The 23,805-nt window shown below is 44.2% G+C and overlaps 1 protein-coding gene across 1 annotated transcript in view; it reads right to left on the bottom strand.

The window, feature by feature from the left end:
* Window positions 1-23,805, bottom strand: part of IQGAP1 (IQ motif containing GTPase activating protein 1) — a 107,816-nt gene that overhangs the window by 10,745 nt on the left and 73,266 nt on the right. The window contains exons 16-34 of the mRNA XM_055326240.1: window positions 21,237-21,327; window positions 20,890-21,057; window positions 20,013-20,155; window positions 15,331-15,501; window positions 14,561-14,644; window positions 14,392-14,463; window positions 14,231-14,300; window positions 13,668-13,876; window positions 12,822-12,977; window positions 12,428-12,591; window positions 11,495-11,719; window positions 7,440-7,580; window positions 7,137-7,221; window positions 5,865-6,097; window positions 5,130-5,262; window positions 4,003-4,105; window positions 3,402-3,537; window positions 2,924-3,011; window positions 264-476 (exon numbers count right to left, since the gene is read on the bottom strand). Of these exons, the coding sequence (XP_055182215.1) occupies window positions 264-476; window positions 2,924-3,011; window positions 3,402-3,537; window positions 4,003-4,105; window positions 5,130-5,262; window positions 5,865-6,097; window positions 7,137-7,221; window positions 7,440-7,580; window positions 11,495-11,719; window positions 12,428-12,591; window positions 12,822-12,977; window positions 13,668-13,876; window positions 14,231-14,300; window positions 14,392-14,463; window positions 14,561-14,644; window positions 15,331-15,501; window positions 20,013-20,155; window positions 20,890-21,057; window positions 21,237-21,327 (2,685 nt within the window). The remainder of the gene's footprint in view (window positions 1-263; window positions 477-2,923; window positions 3,012-3,401; window positions 3,538-4,002; window positions 4,106-5,129; window positions 5,263-5,864; window positions 6,098-7,136; window positions 7,222-7,439; window positions 7,581-11,494; window positions 11,720-12,427; window positions 12,592-12,821; window positions 12,978-13,667; window positions 13,877-14,230; window positions 14,301-14,391; window positions 14,464-14,560; window positions 14,645-15,330; window positions 15,502-20,012; window positions 20,156-20,889; window positions 21,058-21,236; window positions 21,328-23,805) is intronic.

Genomic DNA, 23,805 nt, shown 5'->3' with positions numbered 1-23,805 from the left:
TTCTTTAAGGTCAAAGACAAATCGAGACACAGGAAGCTCTAGTTAGGGTCTTTTCCCTATTGATTTAGGCCATGGAATAAGTCATCAAAGGGCAGGCAAAATCCTGGTGTTGGAAAAGTCAAAAACAATTCCTCAGAGAAGAAGACACCAATCTGCCTGCGCCCTGAAGGTTTGTTGTCATCTGAATAGCTACTGTCACTTCACAAGCCTCTGAGACTGAGTTTACACATGGCCAAGCCATCACTGTCCCCCATATGTAGTACCTTGGCAATGTCATTGATCAGCTCCTGGTATCTGTTCTTTGGGTCCACTGTCCCCAACTCTGTTAGCTTCTTCAAACCTGACTGGATTTTATCCTTCTTCTCCTGAAGGGTGAGGTTACTGTCTTCCTTCACAAATTTTGACTTTTTCATCTTGTCAGGAGTTTTGGCATCACGAATAGCACGTCTCTGCATGGCCCTCTGATGTTCTGCTTCCTAAAGATACAGAAAAGAGAAAGAAGTTGCTGGCAAGTCCACCACACTAATCCAAAACTTCAATCTACAGAGCATATCCACACGTGGATTTATACAGCTGTTAAACTCCATTTTGGAAACAAGGGAACAAACCTGCCCTCTGACAACTGACAGAGAAACTGCATGGAGCACAGGCAGATCTCTTTTCATCTAGAGGAGATAACACTGATGAAGTCACATGGCCTCTAGGACTTCTTTCCTGGATCCTCATGTACAGTTAGAGATTGGGATCCAGTGGCTACGAAATCCCTCATTTTTTTCTATTACATTTTGGGACGTGAGAGCTATTTAATTTTACTTGAAACACAGCTTTATCCATTGGTGAATGTTATAATCACACCAAGCAATACTGGTGCTCAGTCAATTCTTGCTAATGCTTTTTGCCATGTTGGCCAGGCTGGATCATGCTGAAGGCTTCCCTTTGCTTCCAAGCATGCTGCAAATGCCAGTATCTACAGAATGAAAAGCCCTGTCGTTGATTCTTCTTTCCCAGCCAACATCCAACATTTGCCCATTATGTCCCTGCCAGACATGACCCACACTGCTGGTCCATTCTTTTGTTGCTTTCTTTCTTCTTTAGCTCCTTGCAATCTGGCTTCTACATCTCCACTCCCATGGCCAATTATTACCCGCCCCCAACGCTGAATCTAGTGCTTTTTCTTAGTTGTCACCTCACTCGTACCCTCTGTATTTTCTCCTTGCCTTAGGCATGATTTTGGTACTTCCAAGTGACCTGTGGTAGTTTCTAACTGTTTATTCTCAATACTTCAGTGATCACCTCTATGCTGACAGATCCTAATCTTCGTGGCTAAGGCTCTGGTCCACATTTTGAACTATTTGTACCAGGATGCTCACATTTGGAATGCCTTGTAATTCTTCCCAAACTGGAGCAACTCCTTCTCCAGATCACCCTTCTCTCCTAATGTCAAGACCACTCTGCCTCACAAAACATGAAGAGCATAAACCCTGGTGTCAGACAGAATGTGATCCAAGTTCTGCCACTACAAGCAGATGACCTTGGGCAAGCTATGTGACCTCTAAGGGTCTTAGACTCTTCGTCTGTGAAATGGATGGGAATAGCAGGAGAGGATGATAAGACTCACCTCATCTGTGGAAGATGGGAATAGCAGGAGAGGAAATGAAAGAACACAGGTGAAAGCACCAAACTAACAGTAGGCTCTCATTAAAGACTGGTTCCACATTCCCTGCTTCAAACTTCCTTTCAGGTTAAACAAGGTGCAGTATCGGCTATGATTCTTTTCTTGCCTCTCACACACATCTAGTCAATTACTAATCATAGCATCTAAAAGCTGAGAATTCATTAAAAACAATGGTTTTCAAAGAGTGCTCAGCCATAAGGGATTCCCACAGGATCCTGAAGTCCCAGAGGGTGGGGCTGCAAGAGCCCCATTCCTGGTGCTACCAGAGTAGCTCCCATTTTTCCTGCTTTATACTTGGGCTTCCGAGTAAACACTCATCTAACAAAAAGGATTCCTGTGCTCAAAATTTGAAACAAATGACCTACATTTCACATTTTACAAATGCAAAAGAGGTGTCTTAAGCACGAAGTGCATCATCCATCCTTCCCACTGCTGAGCTGCCCCCCCCCCCCCCCCCCCCCCCCCCAGCCAACAGGGCCTGGGACTCTATCACACACCTAGATTGCTCAGCTCTGGTCTGCTCTGATAGCACTGCCTAACTGATCAGTACTAAATGGTCCCGCAGTTACAAAAGCTCTTTACTCAGGATCTGTCTGATCCTACTCATTTGTTCTCATGTCTTACTCCTCATGACTCGCCCTCACTACATCTTCATTCTAGATATGTCAGTCTGGTCACATCGTGCCCTTCCCTCCTTCATCCTCTGCTGTGGGAACTCTCCTGCTCATGACGCCTCTCGTTGTCTATGCACAACCAGACCCATCCCTGCCCCCTAAGGGAGGCTTGAATCCTGCTTCCTCCTGATGCTCTGCTCCTCACTGGCCTCTTTCCAGAACTGCCGCATTTGGTTTTCTAATTATTTCAGGTACATATACCACACTTCTCCAACCAGATCATGAGTCCATTGAGTTTTGGAGTCACATCCTGTACTTTTCTTCTATCTACCAAGGCACTTAACAAAATTCTAACGATATAATATTTGATAGATTCCTAGACAGACTCGCTGACTCTGCTTCAGTAAGTTAAATTAACACACACAGACTGCAGGTTATGTGCCTTGAGCCTCACGCCCTAAGAGCACCTGCCTCTTGATGTAGGAGCCAACAATGTTCTCAGAGGGCCCAAATCACCACCTCACCCAGCTCATGCACCAGCTGCTGGATTGGATTGCTGTGTTCTGGTCCCTGCTGCAGGTTGCTACCTCCTAGTATCTGGGTCCCACCTCCATGTTGAACCCCTGACTTTTACCTGTTCACTGGTGGCTGGTGTTTCTAGGATTTCAGTCAAGGTCTCGCCTGGCTGGAACCGGATGACATCCACAATTAAACGTTTCGTGCTGAAAGGAGATGCGGGAAGAGTGTAAAATCACCAGGTGTTCCACCTTCCTCTCAAATGGAGCTAGGCAGCAGCAGTACACATGCCATCTCACAAAGGTCCCACCGAGTAGCTGCAAACACAAGGCACTCCAGGGCCCAGGTTTATTTATGCAATAACAACAGCATGGGTACCAGGGTTAGGATTTCTCAGGTGTAAATCTCACTTTAGCATCTTATTAGCAAATAGGGACATAAGTCTTGTGCTGAGGATAATAGATAAAGAGACCAGAACCACGAGGGGCTTAAAAGGCCAAGGTGATGGCTTCAGGTATGAACAAGTGGATATGTCCACCGAGGCCAAGGGATCTCTGTGCTGTGTTTACCTCATTCTTCTCACTTCTAGTACTCACTTCAGCAGGATAGTCCGAGCATCCATCTCTGCATTTTCATCCCCAGGCACATCAAACTTGTTGGTTAGTGTGAGAGACACTTCTGTCTTAGCCAGCGCCTCCTTATTAGGGTCATTTAAATTGCCAGCGCTCTCTCCTATGGTTTGGGGAGAGTAGAGAGGATTAGTATAATAGAAGAGATACTGGAGAGGATACACTAATACAAGGAAAAGAAAATGCAAGCCTAAGAAAATACTTGAATAAGCCAACATTTACACTATGGCAAGGACACTCTTCCTGAGAAATAGACTAAATGCCAAATAATAAAAGCAAAGGATCCATAATAAAATAATTTCATAAATGTTTAACAAGTCATTTTAATAACTGTAACATGACAAATCTCTCCTAAGATATTCTGTTCATTTCCTTTACAGAACTTTTAATTATAGGATTAAGTGTATATTATACACATGTAAACTTCTCTCTTCCATTGGATCTCATCTGTTTTCTTCCCTCATGCACACTCAGAGCTCGGGTAGTGCAGAAAGGGATGAGGTGGCAGTTATAGCACTCTTCCAGCACTTTCCCTGTCACTTTCTGGGCAGTTAAGTCAGAACTTTACCTATTAGGGACTCAATGGTGGGCACCTCGCCCAGGTCGTCCAGCAGCTCATGGATTGGATCATTGTGCTCTGGAGCGATGGCATCCTGGTGATCCAACAGGAGCTGCATCGAATACCCAGTAGTCAAAGTCCATGCATGACACTCAGCCCATCAGCCCTTAGCCCCACCAACAAGGCCAAACAGCACACAAGGGGTCAGATAACAAAGCTCCTGCATTCAAAGAACTGACAGGCCATCCTCAGCAAACTAACGTAAGTAAATGATATACTACAAAGCATCGTGCTGGCCTCTGTTGAATGACTTATGGGATAATGCATGGAGAGGAAATACTGGTACTCTCTCAACCTTGTAGATACAAGGGATTTAAGTGGACCCTACAAGGGAGAGAACAACAAAACTACAGACTTCTATATTCAAAGTCACCAACGTACCTACAACCAGTTCAAATAACTCACATGCATACTTATACTTAATGTGTACCATATACGGCATCTCCTAGTTCAGAGAAAAGTGCACAGGATCCATGTTGTCCCCATATTAAGGGTTCTCAAGCAGACTTAAGACACTATTACCCTAGGAGATGCCTTCAGAAATTTCCCTTACATTTTATATACTTCTTCACTTCCTGTTCTATATATCCCCGAAGGAGAAAGGAATGAATTATAAAAATATTGAGGAAAAGAGGAACACTCAAGGGAAAATCACTCCTAAGGGCCACAGAGGAAAAAGTGGGTATTTTAGATGCTAGAAAAATAACACCGAGGGCCAGGATAAACAGAAGGAGAAGTAAAAACAGTATTTTATCAAGTTCCTAGATGGGTGCTCACAATGGGGACTAGGCAGCCCACCCATGGAGACTCTGTTTCAGCAGGCCTGTGGTGGGGTCCAGAAACTTCATTTGTGACTATCAGCCCAGGTGACTCTGATGTAGAGGGCCTGGGATCACTTTGAGATATTTAGAAGGTCTTGTTAATACACAAAGAAAGAGAAACAGCAAGGCAGATGTGAGGTCTGTAAGATCAAAGGAAGGTAAGGTATCTGGCTTTCCAGAGATGGTAAGCAGCACCCAGGGGAGGCAATTAAGGCTAGAGCAATGAAACTAAGTAATTAAAGAAAAAATACTTACAGTGTGGGTGTTGATGATTTCACCAATGGAAATGTAGATCACTGGTTTGGTGAGGGTCACTAAATCAGAATATTCATCCACATTAAATTTATCCTGAAGCTCGGGGACATCACAAGCAGTTTGGAAAAACCGTCTGAAAATAAACATGAGAGCCAGACCCTTGGGTGACACATATGTGAGAAGCTGGCCAGAGGACATCCCACAAACCTCTGGAGCAATGAGTTCAAAGAGAAGCCAGGCAAGGCCGTTGATTCCAAAGAAGTTACACATGTCCGCTGGGCTTCATGGCCTTGGGGTGGTGGTTCTAATAACTTCTCCCTCCACCCAGTTTTAATTCCACCCACAAGAACCGCTCACCCATCATTTAAAACAGTTTGCAAATACCGGAGTCATTAGGCAAACCAACTTTATCTCTAAGACAATGCCATGAACTCAGAACTGGATGTTTAATTTACTAATGTTGAAAGCACTCTTGATTCTTTGCTGATTACAAAGTAACACATGCCTAATGTGGATTCACTGCATTTATGTTAAGTGCAGTCTATTTTGTTGGAATACATTTTAACAGCTCAAAATCCCCTTTACCACCTCCAGGGGCTATGAGCATATCAAACACCTATCCTATAGTTTGGCAGGGCCCAGGCAAAGTCAAGTATATATTTAATCTTGTCCTGACATTCAGAGATAGAAACACACCCACAGGACCTTTTAAGTACCTTATTCCTTTTCCCCTACCTGAATTTCTGGTAGGACTGGGAGAGATACTCATTAATGATGCCCAGGTGAGCATTATCTCCCAGAAACATCTTATTGGAAGCTGCATGCTGGAGCATCTTTGCAATGGAGCCCAGATTTCGGCGTTGGTCTGTGGTGAGCTGGCCTCCTGCCGACAGGTCAATGATGTCAAAGGCATCGGGAGCAACAATGGCAGGATTCATGTATCGATAGTAAAGCAAATTACCAATAATCTGCGAACAGATGAAAAAGAAAGACAGCTGTGAAAAACCACTCCACCAGGTAAGCCACAAATGACTTTGCTAGCAAAGAAAACCAGAAAATGTAGTCCTGTGAGGAAAAGTAAAACACTATGCACGCATACACACACATGCATGCATGCACGCATGCACACACTTTCTCTCGAGGCCTGAAACTAAAACAACAGAGCATCCCTCGGTTGGATGCAGAGAAAAAGAAAATAACAGAACCAAATATCACTATAATGAAAGAGCAGGTCCAGAAGGTAATCACTATAGACTTAAAAGTCTGTCACTAAGCGTTTTAGGGCATCCTTTGTTCACATATCAGGGCAGCAAATAAGGCTACTATCACCCATGTGACCTAATTAGCAATGTGTTATATGTCCACACACACCCCATCCTCATGCTGCAGACTTTAGTGGTGGACAAGTTCATGCCTCTGAAATTAAAGCCACTCAACACACATCTCCTCCACAGAAGAATTCAAGGACAGTTACAGCATTTCCCCTGGAGTTTCATTCCAAAAAACAAAACAAAAAAATTTAATTCACCTGAATAGAAAGTCTAGAATCGAGGCCTCATTGTAGGAAAGCACAGAACTAGGAGAGAGAAGAAAAAAGCGTTCAGATTAAGGGGGGGAAAGGAAGGAGCACAGCCAAGTAAGAAAAAGAGTGATCAGCAACAGCCTTAGCAGAAACCACGGTGCTTGCTGCCATTCACCCCGCCACCAGCAGAGGGTGCAATTCTTCAGCGAAAAGACAGGACTCGGAGAAATTCTCTCAAGACAGGAAAGTCACCTCGTCTACTTGTTTGATGTCTGTGTGCCAAACAATAAGGGAACTACACAGGGACTAGGAGAGGTATCATTTACTATTTACAATCATTTTCAAGAGCTCACCGCCAATGGCGAGCTACTGCTGGAACCTGCGCTTGCACACTTGCTGAAGCTCTCAGGTTGGGCCTTGTTTTCTAACTTTTTCCTCAAAGGGCTACTGGAAGGACAAGGACGTGCCAATGTCCAGATTCTTACCTTTAGCAGCTCATCCTCACCAGCATCAGGGAACTTCTCATGTAATGAGTCCTTCAGCACTTTGGCAATGAAGCGCATCCCATACCTGTGGGATGGACAGACTTCCGTGAGAGCGGCCGGAGCAGGGGTGCCAGTCATACTAGGTGTGGGGGAAGTCATACTGAGGGGGATCATACCGGTGGGGGCAGTCATACTGAGGGGGATCGTACTGAGGGGACAGTCATACTGGAGGCATCATACTGGATGGGGGGAGGGGGGCAGTCATACTGGGCCTTATCTAGGGTTACAACCCATGGCACTCACGGGATCTTGTCCACAGAGCTGATGATGGCTGAGAGGAACTTGTCTGTCACTGCCCGCATGTTCCTGATGGAGTTGTCTAGGCGTGTCTTGACCTCTTCATGAGCCAGAGCCTGCTCAGGGGTCACATCATAGGGTAGTTTGCTGGGAAAGTAAAAATCATCCCCAACTGTGTTAGTTAACAGCCAGGAGCAGCCTGAGGCAGGACTGTGTCTTTCAGAAACAGACCCAGAGAGTCTGTTGTTCGTGCTCACAGAGCTGCTAAATGGTAGCGCCAGATGCTGAGCTCTGGTTTTCAGCTGTGAACTGGGTGCCTATCACCATGTGCCAGGCACTATGATAGGCCCTTGGGATAAAAGGTACATAAGACATGATAGCTCCTGAGTCTCTCACAGTCTGGTGGGAGAGACACACAGATAACAGTAAACATATTGTGATACAGATTCACAGACAAGGGACTGCAACTCAGATGGGAGGAATTGAGGAAAACTTAAGGAAAGGACACCTGAATTCAGGATAAAGGAGGAAAAAAACTGTCTTCCAGGAAGGAAGATCAAAAGCAAAACAATGGAAGAGAAGGAGAAACAAGGTGGTCGAGTAAAGAGGGGCCAGCTTGTGGAGAGCCCTGTATATAACACTAAGGTCTGCATTCTAGAAGCCAGGGAGAGCTACTAACAGGTAGCAGACCTGAATTTGAGGAAGATTTCTCTGGTCCCCCATGAAGAATGAATGAAAGATGGATAGTCACAGATGAAGAGATGGGTCAGTGCCACAGCCTGATCAAGACATGATGAGGGCACAAACAAGGATGCAACAGTGGGGACCAAGGGGACAGGTCTGAGATGCTATGGGGACACAGTCAGTGGGAATTGGTGACCCTCTGGGTATTGGTGAGGGAAGTGACAGATACATAGAGGAACTGAAGCCTGAAGAGCTATTAAGATCCCTCAGGGAGAGGGTATGGAGCTTGAAGAAACAGGCAGGAAAACAGCAGGCATGCTAGGCTTAATTGGGGAAGATAGGAGGGACTGAAAGACAAAAATGAAATGCAGGGGCCAAGGTTCCGGAACCGTCAATGAGGTCAAAAATTAGTAAGGATGATCCTAGATTAGCTGGGTGGTCTGAATCCCATCCTAAGGGTCCTAACGAGACAGAGGCAGGAGGAGACTTGGCATACCCAGGAGAGGCAGCAATGTGACCACAGCAACGGATTACAGTGATCGGGCCACAAGCCAAGGATGCCAACAGCCCCCAGAGAGTGAAGAGGCAAGGAATGAATTTTGCCCTAGAGCCTCCTGGGGAGCTCAGCCCTGCTGACATGATGCTCTCAGCCCACTGTTACTGATTTCAGATTTCTGGTCTCCTGAACAAGGAGAGAGTCAATTTCTGTTGGTTAAATAAGATTATCATATATTTTATTATTTGTAAGTTGTGTTCCATACCTCTTTTCTATCAATAAACTGTGTAGCTTTATGTGTAAACGACATTTTATAAAAAGTAGTAATGAGGGCAGCCCGGGTGGCTCAGCAGTTTAGCGCCGCCTTCATTCAGCCCAGGGCGTGATCCCACGTTACTGGGATCAAGTCCTGCATTGGGCTCCCAGGAGGGAGCCTGCTTCTCCCTCTGCCTGTGTCTCTGCCTCTCTCTCTCTCTCTCACTCTCTCTGTGTGTGTCTCTCATGAATAAATAAATATTTTTAAAATTTTTAAAAAAAGAAGTAGTAATGAGAAAGGGAATACACATACTCAACAAAGCAGAATGTTACATTCCTCAGATTTTAGAGGTGAAATTCCCAAGAGGGAACCAGGCTCAATCCGCTCTGTATCTGGTGGCCTAAGCTCAAGGATCCATGATGCTTACAGGAAGGATGGGCACCCACTGCACCTTCCAGATATCAGTAGCAAGAATGTGTTGAAACCAATTTCCATTTTATGAAAAACAAAGTAAGACACCAGTTTGTGATAGTCACTCAGAAGAAAAAGAAAACCCTGAAATGCCTACCAGAACTTTGATCTAAAATGGACTCATGGACTGTGAGAAGGATATCTTAGTACCCTTGAGCCAGTCAGTGCCCTGTCATCTAAGGATGGCCTGAGTTGCCAGCAAAACTTCCCAGGCGAGTACTGAATCTGTTGGCCACATTCCAAGATTTGAGCCTGAGGAGTACAAGGCAAAACAAAAATGGACTTTTCACCTCATCAGCAATGATCTGCCTCCAGGTAACAGATTTTTTTTTTAAAGATTTTATTTATTTATTTATTCATAGAGACCCATGGGGGGGGGGGCAGAGACACAGGCAGAGGGAGAAGCAGGCTCCATGCAGGGAGCCCCACGTGGGACTGGATCCAGGGTCTCCAGGATCACACCCCGGGCTGCAGGCGGCGCCAAACTGCTGCGCCACCAGGGCTGCCCTCCAGGTAACAGATTGACACATTACTGAGAAATGGATCAGGTGCTGGATGATCCCAACAGGGGCTAAGGCCTTTTCAGTCAGTAGAATGTCTGTTCTCTACTCAGAGTGCACCTTCCTCTTTGCCTGGGGGCCAGGTACCTGGAAAGGAGCATGATGCTGAGCAGCACTATTCAAAGTATGAGCTGGTACCAGTCTATAGATCAGTCTAGGATGGAAAGAGGCCTGAGCCAGATGTAATCAACACACTAGGTCCTTCCCTAGCAAATCTGGCTATGAAAAACACCAGCTGAACTAAGCAATGTGCTGAGAGACACAGTGGATTTTTCACTTACTGGTTCAGAGCACACTTTGAGTAGCAACAGTACGGAGAGCCACTCCTCAGCTCCAGAAGCTCCAGAAAACTTCACGCATGACCTAACTCTCCACAACAACCAGGAGAAACCACCCTTGACCAAGCTGCTCAACCCTCTCTTGTCCTCACTCAAGCTGGATAAAACCAGAAACATGCTGGCTCTCTGACCTTTATTTTCCCAGCATTATGCACATCAGACTGACACACCTTTCTTTAGATATGTTAATGTTGGTGGTTCAACTCCCATCCTGGCCCAACCCTCCCCCAGGATTCAAGGGCAGCCCCACACCATCCCCAGCTCTTTATTTTTTTTTTTTCTTTTAAAGATTTATTTATTTATTCATGAGACACACACAGAGGCAGAAACACAGGCAGAGGGAGAAGCAGGCTCCACACAGGGAGCCTGATGCAGGACTCGATCCCGGGACTCCAGGATCACGCCCTGGGCAAAAGGCAGGCGCCAAACTGCTGAGCCACCCAGGGATCCCTCCAGCTCTTTATTTTTTAAAAATGGTTTTATTTATTCATGAGAGACAGAGATAGAGAGAGAGAAAGAGAGAGAGAGAGAGAGAGGCAGAGACATAGGCAGAGGGATAAGCAGGCTCCCTATAGGGAGCCTGATGTGGGACTCGATCTCGGGACTCTGGGATCACACCCTGAGCCGAAGGCAGATGCTCAACCACTGAGCTACCCCAGAGTCCCCGCAGCTCTTTAATGAAACACGGTGATCTCACACACAGAAGTCTTCCCATCCAACTGCATCTTCAGTGATGTCAGTGTCCCTTTAGGTCCTGGACTCCCAAGCTCCTTCCACCTTCGGGCATTAATACTCTGCTCCAAGATCTCAGCAAGTCTGGCCCCATCTTAATCTTTAGGTTTCAGCTAAGTGAAATTTCACCTTCTCAGAGAGGCTTTCCCTACCCACTCTGCCTGAGCTAGCTCCCTCTTGCAATTTTCCATTATAGTTCCCCAGGCAAGGCTTGGTAAAATTGTTAATTTGTAATTTTATTTTTATGCACCTGTCTCTCCCATGCAATAAACTATGAACAGGGGGCAGAGAGCTTGTTTTGTTCATTACTGTATTACTATATGTATATATCTAACACAGTGCCTGGCACACAATAAGCATTCAATAAGTAATTTGCTGAGTATATGGATCAATTACCAGGTCAAAAATTTAAAGAAGAGGTTTCTAAGGAAAAGCTATTTGAACATTACAAATCAAAGGTTAACTGCTTAAAAAAGAAAATCATGAAAATAGGAAAGGAAAAGATGTTGCAGTTGTTACCATACCTTGCTTCTCCCGTCTGAGACTCCATCTGATTGACCCAAGATTTGTATATATCCACAGGGTCAGTTTTGATGTTGAGAGACTTGTCATCCATAATCTCCTTCACGACAGGGGCCAGGATCTGTCTAAGGGCATTCTGGCCCCGGGCACCTCGGTTGAAACTCACAACCATCTTAATAACTGTAGGATTTCCTGTCACGATCTCTTGAACTTGATCAACTTTTGACCTATAAAACATCAGATACAAACTCAATTTAAACTAATCACAGAATCTATCAATGTAAAGACAGAGTTTCTACTTAAAGAAAGGCTCTATCCTCCAGAAAGAGAACCAGCTGAAAGAGTGCTCTTTCTCTAGAAACATTCCCTGACAAACCTGAATCCAGGACCCTCCTGTTGTTTGCAGACTCAATCATGGGAACATGAATGGTCCTTAATTAGATAAATATGTGGAATCTTCATGTTTGGATCAGTTCTTTAAAAATCATATCTTGGGATCCCTGGGTGGCGCAGCGGTTTGGCGCCTGCCTTTGGCCCAGGGCGCGATCCTGGAGACCCGGGATCGAATCCCACATCAGGCTCCCGGTGCATGGAGCCTGCTTCTCCCTCAGCCTGTGTCTCTGCCCCTCTCTCTCTCTCTCTCTCTCTCTCTCTCTCTGTGACTATCATAAATAAATAAAAATTTTAAAAAAATCATATCTTAATATAGAATCTTCCTAAAATCACTTTAGTAAATCTCTTAATCTACCACCTCCCTGAAGCAGCAACATGTTAGACTCGTGATGTAAAAACTAGAAGCTTCTCTCAAGTATGCATCTCACATAGATCATGGTGTTAACTGAGGTCAGGCAGTGGTACGGGCAGGCCTGACTCTCAAACTGTGAGTGTGCGTGATGGTGGGACAGGTCCCATGCCCAGCAGCAACCCATTCATACTTGATCTCCTCCTGGAGTGCTGTCTTAAAGAGCCGAAGGAGCAGGTATTCCTCTCGCTGGTTGGATGCGTAGTTGTATAGGGTAAAGATTACAGAGTCCATGAACTTGGTGGACTTGTTCTGGGGCATCTGAAAAATCAGCTTCGCCAGATAGGTGGGGTTGGTCTGAAATAAAACCGAGGAATAAGTAATTTCTAGGTAATATAAAGGCTGGCACAAATATCCAAGTTCTTTTAAACTTGAAGGATTAGAATGTGCATTAGTAATAAATAAAAATAACACAGCTCTTTCCTTACCCATTAGTGGAAGCCAGAAATACACTCACAGAGATGTATGGGAAAGGCTTCCTTGTGGGAAATAAGCTAAATCTTACAAGATCAACTCCAGCCACTCACCTGCAATAAATAAAACAGGTGTTGATAAGCTTCCAGTTTTTCTCTCTTCTCCTTGCTCAATGCCTTGAGACCTCCCTTCTGCTTATTCAGCATCATCATATCAGACAACTGTTCCTTATTTTTCTTGGTAAGTTTTTTACTGTGGGAAACCACATCCTGGAAACGAAAGCATACACATAAATCAAAAAGCTTTGAAAGATGAAACTGGATACTGTAGGAAAGGTCATTTAGCACCAAAAAAAAAAAAAATTACATGGAAGTCTGCTGCACTGGCAGATCCCATTAACTATTTTAGAATCACTACACTGTACCCTATCTTCAGCACACCAATCAAATCTCTTACTTCCACCTCCCTATTAAGAACTTGCACCATAAAAACATCCAAGTACTCAGGAAACCAGCTTCTGGGAATCTATAATAAAAATACAGTCTTAAATACCATAAGAGCTACATATTCACTGAGACATTAACTGCAATGTTATTTGTAATAAAAACTTGAAAAACAACCTAAATGTCAGATGGGTGCTGCCATTAAAAATAGTGTTTATGACTAATGATCATGTGGGAAGCATCTTATCCTCAAATAGTAAGTGAAAATGTAGGATACAAAATGACTGTGGGGGTGGAATTAAAGGATTAAATCTTTTAATCCTTTAATTAAATCCTTTTCTCTATTTAAAATTTCACTACTGAGTTATTTAGTTTCCTACGTAATTTTTAAAGGATATATGGCATTAGCCAAGAAGAAAGCCAGCCTCCACCCTCCCTGCAAGTCAGAATAGGTGAGGCAGGGGGGTACCGAGTAGGACGAAGGGCCCCGAGGCCTCTGCTGGCACTGGACCATACCTGCAGTGTGATTTTATTTTTCACGAGCAGTCCAATTTTGATATCCATGAGATTGAGGTCATTCTCCAGCTGCTGGTTAGAACGAATGAGGGTAATGACCTCTTCTCTCATCTTCATCAGATCAAGCTCCTCCTGAAAATCTTGGTCACTTTGGTCAAGCAGGTGGACAAATTTTCGGACCACAATCATAGGAGGGTCCTCGGCATTGACTAACAGAAAGAAAGAACGTGTGAGATGGGTAATGGAATTACCAGAAAAAGTTCTAAGTCTTGGGGAAATGTCAGCATTGTCTTGAAATAATAACTTTATACACACATAAGATGTTTATTTTTGAGATATGCAAAGACAACCAGCAAGTGCAGTCTTTTTGGTCATGCCACAGGTTAATACAGCAAGCAGCAAGACATGTAGCCACGGGTTAATGGAGACACTTACGTCACGAGCAGCACCCTAGCCCCCAAGCCTTGCCTTCAGGACCAGAAAAGAGATCCGTGGAGAATACCCAGAACCTGATGGCTCTCAACCACGGCCTCAACTCCTGTCTGCCGAGCACAGTTACTCACTGAGAGTCTTGTAGTCATCACGAGCTTTGTTTGCCCGAATAAAAGCCTGGATTTTGATAATGTCATTTATCTAAGCAACAAAGAAGAAGAAATTCCTTTGTTTGTTCATCAAAAATACAGCAAAACGAATTCTACTGGTCCTTATACCCAAGGGTACTTACATGGTCTCGGAAATACTGCAGGCGATCTCTATAGCGCTTTCTAGCTTGGTGCATCCTAGTCAGGGACTGAATCTGTGGAAGACAGAGCCTGAAAATTAGGACAGTCCTTCTTCTCAAGACCTAGTGCACTCAAAACTCCACACTGAGAAACACTGTGGGACTACTATACCTTTACAACTTCATCTTTGTGAGCACGCAGGTAAGCTAAGCGGTCCTGATATGCCTTCTTCTGCTTGTAACCTCTCCATTGTGACTGAAATCATCAAACGTTATAGTTGATAATATTACTTCCCAAGGATCAGAGGAAGTAAAAAAATCTCATCTTCATCGATTACCCAAGAGCAGTTCATGATGAAGCTTCCAAAGGACTATGCCCAGCAGTGACAGGGGAATGAGGGCACGGGCTGTACTGGAGGGCACATGGCTACCTCCCACTTCCCTAATATTGCCATAGCCCTTCATTCCTATTAAGGGCACCCACACAAGTTCTCTTCTTGGCTCCTTACAGCAAATCAGGTGAAGATGATAAATGTTAGTATCCCCATGCACAGATGAAGAAGCAACTTAAGAGGAGGCTTAGCACTCCCTGGCAGGGCTGGGGCCTTAATTCCTAACTCAAAATTTTTCCCGTGATGCCATGCTACCCTGTCACTGTAGTCAAACCACAGCTGTTTCCCCTCAATATTCAAATCTGACACAAAGGAATGGTGTTATAAGTTACCCAAGAACTGCCTCTGGGCTGGACAACTCACCACTACCCCATCTAGCACACTCTGATTATTGTGATTGTATCAGTAATAAAGAGGATGCGCTTGTCAAAAAAAGGAGAGACCAAGAAATCAGAGGGCAATAATCACTCTCATTTGATTCTAAGAGCTGTCTGCCTACTACCCCTGCTCTGGAATCCCACTGGCTGCCTGCAGAACGGGCTCTGGATACCTGAATGCAGGTGATGGCAGGGATTTGTTTCTTCAGGAAGTTCATCCTGGATCGGAATTCCTGTCGAACCAAGTATCCACGGCAGCAAGCCTGCAGCCTGGTGATCAAGCCTTCATTGGCCAGCCAAAGCTGTTCTCGGTTGTATGCAGCTGTCACCCCAGAGATGGAGCTCTGAAAAGTCATTCAGCCATATTGGGAGACATACATAGCAGAGAATGGACACAACTTTAACCAATCTCACCCACAGCGCACACACCGACCCTCAGGGCTTTACAAGTCTGTCCCACAGTAGGGGGCTGTAGGAATGAAGATGTCAAATCTATTTCTCAGGGCCAACACTGACTGCCGAGAACTGCATTCAGACAAGAGGACAGAGTGGCAGGTACAACATAGGGCTGGGTACCGAGTCCCAGAAGCCCCTACAATGCTCACAGTGGAGGAAGGAACCAGGGGGAAGTGGCTGGATTGCAAATGGCCCTGACAAGTAGCCTAGAGCGTGTGGGCTGTGACCACTGGAGAACCGGCAAAATTTCCAACAAAGGAATCCAGCCAGGAGTCTTATTTTTAGAAAAGTAGCACTGTTATCAGAGGAGCTGGCAGGTTGGTGTCAACGGGTGAATCAGAATGTGATTACTGTAATCCAAGGAAGGGGTGACCCAGGTCTGAGTGGGGGCAGCAAGAACATCTGGTTATTCCCCCCCCCTTTTCCTTGGTATCAGAGCCTTGATAGGTTTTTCTGGCCAACAGCACATACAGTTAAAAGACTACATAAGCTGGGGATGTAAGTGGCCCATGCAGTGTAAGCAGAAGTAGTTCGGGAAGACCTTTGGGAAAGCTGCTTAAGAGAGAGACAGACAGCTGGCCTCATGCCTTCTTTGCTCTCCTTCGCTTCCTCCTACTCTGCCTGGTAACTGGATGGAAGGAGCTCCAAGCTGTCATTCTGGATGACAAGGTGACCTTGAGAGTGGAAACCACATGGTAAGAATGTCAGAGCAGAAAGACAGATGGACCCTGGGAACAGATGGCACAGTGGAGCCACCACACCTTTGCTGGACTGCCCAACTCTGGGATTATTTTATGTGAGAAAAAAATACACCTTTATATACTATCACAGCCTGTTTTTCTGTGAGACTGTGTCTGAGGTGTCTGCTGGACTTCTAGACAAATGGAAAGGCAGAGCTGGTGGTTAGAAGGAGGAGCCTGGAGGTACAAAATCTGGGGTTCACAAGCACAAAGGAAAGAGCTGGAATCACAGACCTGAATGAGGCCCCTGAGGAAGAACAAGGAAAGGAGAAGGAGGCCAATGGAATCCTGTTGTGGTTCAAGTGGAACGAAGGCAGGCATGGAGGGAGATTAAGATGGAAGAGAAGAGGAAGTGGGAGAACCAGAAGAGAATCACACTAAGGAAGCCAAAGAGTTGCAAGTTTAAGGAAGAGAACACAGTGAGAGGTCAAATATGAGATTTCCTAACTGAACCTGGCAATTAAAAGGCTATCAAGAAGTTCTAAAGTAAGAGTTTTACAAGGTGTCTGGATGGCTCAGTTAAACATCTGCCTTTGGCTCAGGTCATGATCCTGGGGATCATGAGTGGGGAGTCTGCTGCTCTCTCCGCCCACCTCCTGCTCACACACTTTCTGTCTGAAATAAAATCTTAAAAAAAAAAAAAAAAGTTTTACTAAAGTAAAGGCTGGACAGGAAACTGTATTGCTGTGAGCTAAGTGAGTGGTAATGGGCAATGAATTAGTGAGGGGCAGATTAACTTTTAAGGCATTCAGCAAGAAGAAACAGTGACAAGTTTGTAGGCAAGGCCAAATCAGGAAAGTTCCACAGGCTTTAAAAATACTTGTCCTTTTTTTTTTTTTTTACCCCTACAATGAAGGCAACAAGACTATGTATGCAGGCTACTACTTAAAAGTATACCCCTGGGTCAATGGCATCAGCATCCCTGGAGGGCTGGTCAGAAATGCAGATCCCCAGGCCTCATCTCAGACCCACAGAATCCATCTGCACTTTACCAAGATCCCTGGGGAACATTCTCTCTCTCTCTCTCTCTCTCTCTCTCTCTCTCTCTCTCTCTCACACACACACACACACACACACACACACACACTCTCTCTCTCTCTCTCTCTCTCTCTCTCTCTCTCTCTCTCCACTCTGAATTCAGAAAAGCACAGATCCAGGTGACATAGGAGAATTTTCAGAACTATGAGAGGAGGAGTATAAGCTGTATAATAAACTAGAAAAATGAGAATGAAATCAGGGACAAAATGAACAATAAGCTTTGGAAAAGAAAATGATGAAGGATTCAGTGAAAATCCAGATTCAGTGAAAATCCAGATTCACTGAAAGTACAGGAAGTGGGGAGTGGGAGAATCCAATTTGATGGCCACTATTTTTCTTTTTTTTAGGGAGGTTAGTTCATGCACCAAAATGAAGCAACACCCTTCCCCTTTTTTAAATTCTATTTAGGTCCATATGCAAAATACTAAATAGGAGTGTCTCTGTGGAGGTTAATGAGCTAAACAAAAGAGTGACTCAAAAAAAAGCTAAAAATCACTCTGCTAAAGAGGTGGCCAGGCTTCCTTACTGTGGCACGTTAAGCCCTTGAATTCAACTTGAGCCTCTCTTTGCATACTGGCAGTGCTTGTCTCCCCATAAATGGCCCATGTTTCCCCAGTCCTTTGGGTCTTTCCCCACACACAGTCCCTTCCTCTTTTCCACACCTGCTGAAATATTATCGGTGCTTTCTCCAGAACAAGATTAACTGCTTCCTAGACATTCCCTCTACGTCACTGTTCTTTAGAGCATTTTGTCTCTGTCACCTCACTCTGCAGGACTCAGTTCTGGGCTGTTTTCATCAAAACACTGAACAACAGGAAGCCAGAGACTCTGCTACATTGTTACATCAAACTGAACACTCATCCAGTTTGAGGGCTTTCGTTAAATTTCATCATGGTGAAATCATTAGCAGAGAAGATGAAATGCCAGGAAGGTAAGAGGAGAACTTCAAGCATAGGACACAAACCTGGCCCTCTAAATAATGGGACTATTTCACTTTTTACATATGTAGGTATTACAATTATTCTACACAGGATCTGGGGAAGCAGATGGCCTTTACTGTCCTCTCTCTAGGAATCTTTGTGCCTATTAGTATCATCTTGGGGTGCCTGGTTGGCTCAGTCCACAGAGTACCTACCTGACTCTTGATTTCAAGGTCATGAGTTTGAGCCCCAAGCCCCATGAGTTTGAGCCCCATGGTTTTAAGAGATTACTTAAAATAAATAAATAAATAAATGAAATGAAAATAACATTTCTAAATATGACCTCACTGAAAATTTCCCCTCAATAACCTTTTCCTCTCTTTTAATGTTCATTAGATAACTCTAGTTTAATGAGCATTAGCTCAGCACTAAGTAATGTGAAGAGTGCTCAAGAGGGGGCACCTGGGTAGCTCAGTGATTGAGTGTCTGCCTTTGGCTCAGGTACTGATCCCAGAGTCCTGGGATCAAGTCCTGCATCGGGCTCCCCTCAGGGAGCCTGCTTGTCCCTCTGCCTACATCTCTGCTTCTCTCTGTGTCTCTCATGAATAAATAAAATCTTAAAAAAAATCCAAGTTGGTTAAATTCTGAATTAATATGAAGTTTTGAGGGGGCTTCAAATGAAGTTGGAAGGGGAAAGGAAAGAGAATTTTAAAAAGATTCACTGAGAAAGGGTGCCTGGCCGGCTCAGTGTGAGAAGCATGAGCCTCCTGATCTCAGGGTCGTGAGTTCGAGCCCCATGAGGGTGTAGAGATTACTTAAATAAATAAACTTAAAAACAAAACAAAACATGGAGGATGTGACATTTGAGATGCTTGTATCCAGAAGGATAGAAGTCTGACAGATATAGATGGCAGGGAATGAACATCCCATGACAACATCCCACGTGTTATCTAGAGCTTAGACCATAGCCTGTTACAATCAAGGTGTTAAGTAACTGCCAAATGAATGAGCAAATTCCAATAAGAAAAAACAGCATAAGCAAACACATGGAGGATGGGGGAAAAAGCAATTTCAAAGCAGCTATAAAAAAATGCTACGCTTATTTAAAAGTACAAGATATATTCTAAAACAGCAGTTTCAGGTGCCCAGGTGGGCTCAGTCGGTGAAGTATCTGCCTTCAGCTCAGGTCATGATCCCAGGGTCCTGGAATCAAGCCCCACATTGAGCTTCCTGCTCCAAGAAAGCCTGCTTCTCCCTCCCCCTCTGTCCCTCCTCCTGCTTGTGCTCACATGCTCTCTCTCTCTCTCAAATAAATAAAATCTTTTAAAAAAATAAAAAAACAGCAGTTTGGAATTTGTGGAGCAGTCGAAAAAAGAGAGTGGAAAGGCAAATGAGAGAGATTAATAGTAACTGTATTTAACAAGGAGTCAGAACAACTTTTCATTTTGCCTTTTTCCTGATCATCTAAGTTTTCTTTAATGAGCACACAATTTACCTGACTTCATCCTACAGGTCTGATGCTTTACTAACTTAGGCCCTAGTCATTCCCCCAAACACTAGGAAAAAAGCTAGTCCACATAGTTTGTTACATAGCCTTCATTTTAGTCTAAGGCTTCTAACCATAGGCCCTGTCCTCTTCACTAATATTCGTTCTAGAACACATTCTCTCAGCTTCTGCTCTCATGAGGAAATGGGACCTACCTGGATCTCCTCCCGAGAAAGCTGCATTGAATTCTGCACAAAGTCCGAGGGTTCCTCCCATCCTCCTTCCTGGGTCTCCAGATTGTGATAGTAATAGTATCCACCTTTCACCCAGTGCTTCACCCACTTGCTGTTATTATCTCCTGACAGAAAATAAAGGAAAGATAAAAGAAACCCAGGACCACACTTCCCAGACTCATATACCTAACACTGCAGGATTATTCTGGCCAGGGTTAACACTTTAAATAGAACCATTCCAAAAGCCTGTTCCTTGCATCTCTAAGAGTAAAGAGGCATCCTACGTCGCTCTAAAATCATGGCTTTGTCATGTCTCATTTAGTTCACTCATTTCTATTATAAAAAGGAAACATGAAATCCAATTGTGGAACTAACCTTGACTTTGTTCCTTCCAAAGCCTGCATCTAAGACCTTGTGCGTCAGAAAACTATTCTGATTAAAAGATCTGCATTCAGCTTCTTCAGTTAATACAAAAAAGCCATGCAATAGGATGAAAAATTTTATCTCTATTCCCCTCTTTCTGCAGATAAATGACTTTTAACTATCTATAGACTTAGGCAATCAGAATTAATGACGCCCTATGAAAGATAAAGAGTCAAATATTTGGATCCTTCTTGTCTTTTCAGAAAATTGACCTTTTTTAACACAGCTGCCCTCAAGGAGGTGGGGAGGTGAGGGAAAAAAACATTATTTATATATATATATATAAATTTATATAAATAGGGGTATTATCTCCTTAGGGGCTTTAAAATAAGCCTAAATACTGTGCTTCTACACTAAAGTATCTTTCCCTACAGCTGTCCCCTCATGGATTCAAGCTCTTCTTTTCAACGCAGGTACATATTTCCCCATAACTCACCTGCTGCCAGTTTTTTCTTCTTAGCTTCAGCAAGGTCACTCTGGTAAGTTTCACCACATTCAGGGATGACTCCATATAAGCCGACATCAGGAGAACGAAGGGCACTCAGTGTCTTGGCAACATCACCACTCTCCACTGCCTCATTAATGGCATAGATTCCTAGGGCAACTGTCTCAGAAGAGAATTATCACCAGAATAGTTCAGAAAGTGTCTAAAGCACACACATCTTCACAATCTGTTCGCCCCCCTGCCCACACTCCATGCCTCTATCAAACTGAATACTGAGATGGGGAACATGGCACCAACCCCCCCCCCCACAGAAACAGAAATAAGCAAGTGATACATACACTTCTGTGCCTCCTGGGTGTCTTTGTTGGACTGCCAGATTCCACCTTGAATTTCATCCAACCACAACACAGCTGACTCGTCCTGTGTTTCCTACACACCATTAAAAAGCAAAACAACATTACAATCATGTACAAGAGATCAAGGTGGCTTCTGAGGCCCACTCAGATGTAGAATAAGTTTCAAAAACAGAGGACACATCAAATAGTCAACAGGAAAAGGCTGGGCATCAAAAAACTAGTAAAAGATGCGAGGAGACATGCCTCAGATGCAGGTGAGGGGCACATGAAGACGTAGGCAAGTGGTTCAGGAGGTCAAGAGCAACTAGAAGTAGCAAAAGGACCAAACAGGGAAAGGGCCTAAGGACTGCATTAATGTGACTAGGGCCATGCTATGAATATGAATATGTAGTATTTTGTAGAAAGCCCTCTTTGCCAACAATACTGAAAGGAAGTTAATATTCTCTATGATTACTGTTTTCAAGACCATCAGACTTTATCAGAGGTAAAGCCAGGTGTCATTACAGGCAATGCTCCATATCCTCAGTTTAAATTCTAAAACGTAGGGATCTCTGGGTGGCGCAGTGGTTTGGCGCCTGCTTTTGGCCCAGAGCGCGATCCTGGAGACCCAGGATCGAATCCCACGTCGGGCTCCCGGTGCATGGAGCCTGCTTCTCCCTCTGCCTGTGTCTCTGCCTCTCTCTCTCTCTCTGTGTGACTATCATAAGTAAAAATTAAAAAAAAAATAAATTCTAAAACGTGAATGTTAAATCAGTTGTTGGAAACTTAAAAACACATATCCACACAAAAACATAATTAACAGTGATTAGTTTCCTCAGCACGGACAACAAAAGCCTCACAGGGCCATAGTGCAGTCTGAGTTGAATATTGGAGACACACAAATGAAACAGAAGTGGCGCTTAGTTTCCCCCTTTCTAAATGTCTTTGACTTTTTTTTTTTTGAGACAAAGTGCACGAGCTGGATGGTAGGGAGGCGCAAAGGGAGACGGAACATCTTAGGCAGGCTCCTCACTCAGCATGGAGCCTGATACAGGGCTCAATCTCATGACCCTGAGATCATGACCTGATCCAAAATTGAGTCTGTGCTTAACTGACTGAACCACACAGGGGCCAACTTTTTTTGTTTTTGTTTTGTTTTTTAAGTAGCTTATTGGCAATCATTTGCTCTGGGAGGCATTTTAAACAGAACTAGATTGGCAGAAATATCCTTCTCTAATATCTTCCAGTTTCCAAGACTCTACCTACCATTCTCTGATTTGGGTAAGTAGCTCAAGGGTTTGCCCTGGGTACTCACTGCTGCGTGGGTACAGGCAGCACAGTCAATACTCCTAATCTCAGCATGAGAGTCAGAAATGGAAACTTCTGATACCAACTTAGATTTCAAAGGTCGTACTGAGGTTATAGAAGTTTCAACTATCGAGCAGCCCGGGTGGCTTAGGGGTTTAGCACCACCTTCAGCCCAGGGCATGATCCTGGAGACCCCAGATCGAGTCCCATGTCGGGCTCCCTGCATGGAGCCTGCTTCTCCCTCTGCCTGTGTCTCTGCCTCTGTGTGTGTGTGTGTGTGTGTGTGTGTGTGTGTGTCATGGATAAATAAATAAAATCTTAAAAAAAAAAAAAGAAGTTTCAACTATCTCCAACAGGGTCCTGTTTGCTAATATTTCCAAAAGTCTGTATAGAAAGCACTCATCCAGTAGATTTAACACAGCAGCCTTCTCCACAGAAAGGGAAGCACCTCAGGTTTGAAGTGACCAGGTTCAGAGAGTCATTTTGGAGATGATCCTGGCAGATCCAACAAAATTAACTGCTTATCAGGCTTGAGCTAATAGCAACTGGGGTAAATGGCAGATCACAAGTCTATTTGGACTGCTTGGTGCAAATATAATCTGCCAAGGCACCAATGAGATAACTGTGGGCAGGAACCATAACTACCATGCCGGATGAAGCAGGGTCTGGGCTTCAAAGCAAAGTGGACCTTTCACTGCCCTCAGGGGGCCCAACAGCCAAAGTCACTAAAGCTCAGAGAAGGCTTCACTATCTTCCCACATTATAGTGGAGGGAGACACAGTGTTTTACTCAGCAGGGCCAAACAGTCTCAAATTCCTGCAATTTATAAAGCAAATTGGTGACAGGATAAGGCCAACAGCAGGCAACAAACATTGAAAGCACTGATTTATTCCTTTCAAATGCAGAGGTTTAGAGAAAAAGATCATTTAAGGGGCAGGCCAGGTGGCTCAGCGGTTTAGCGCCACCTTCAACCCAGGGCCTAATCCTGGAGACCCCAGATGGAATCCCATGTCGGACTCCCTGCATGGAGCCTGCTTCTCCCTCTGCCTATGTCGCTGCCTTTCTCCCTCCCTCCCTCTCTCTCTCTCTCTCTGTCTCTCATGAATAAATAAATAAAATCTTTTAAAAAGAAAAGAAAAGAAAAGAAAAGAAAAGAAAAGAAAAGAAAAGAAAAGAAAGAAAGAAAGAAAGAAAGAAAGAAAGAAAGAAAGAAAGAAAGAAAGAAAGATAGATCATTTAAGTAAATTATGGTAAGTGCTGGGCT

The sequence above is a fragment of the Nyctereutes procyonoides genome, unplaced genomic scaffold (assembly GCF_905146905.1).
Source record: "Nyctereutes procyonoides isolate TBG_1078 unplaced genomic scaffold, NYPRO_anot_genome, whole genome shotgun sequence".
Classification (NCBI taxonomy): domain Eukaryota; kingdom Metazoa; phylum Chordata; class Mammalia; order Carnivora; family Canidae; genus Nyctereutes; species Nyctereutes procyonoides.
The sequence above is the reverse complement of the archived record's forward strand: the minus strand, read 5'-3'. Positions and strand labels throughout refer to the sequence as shown.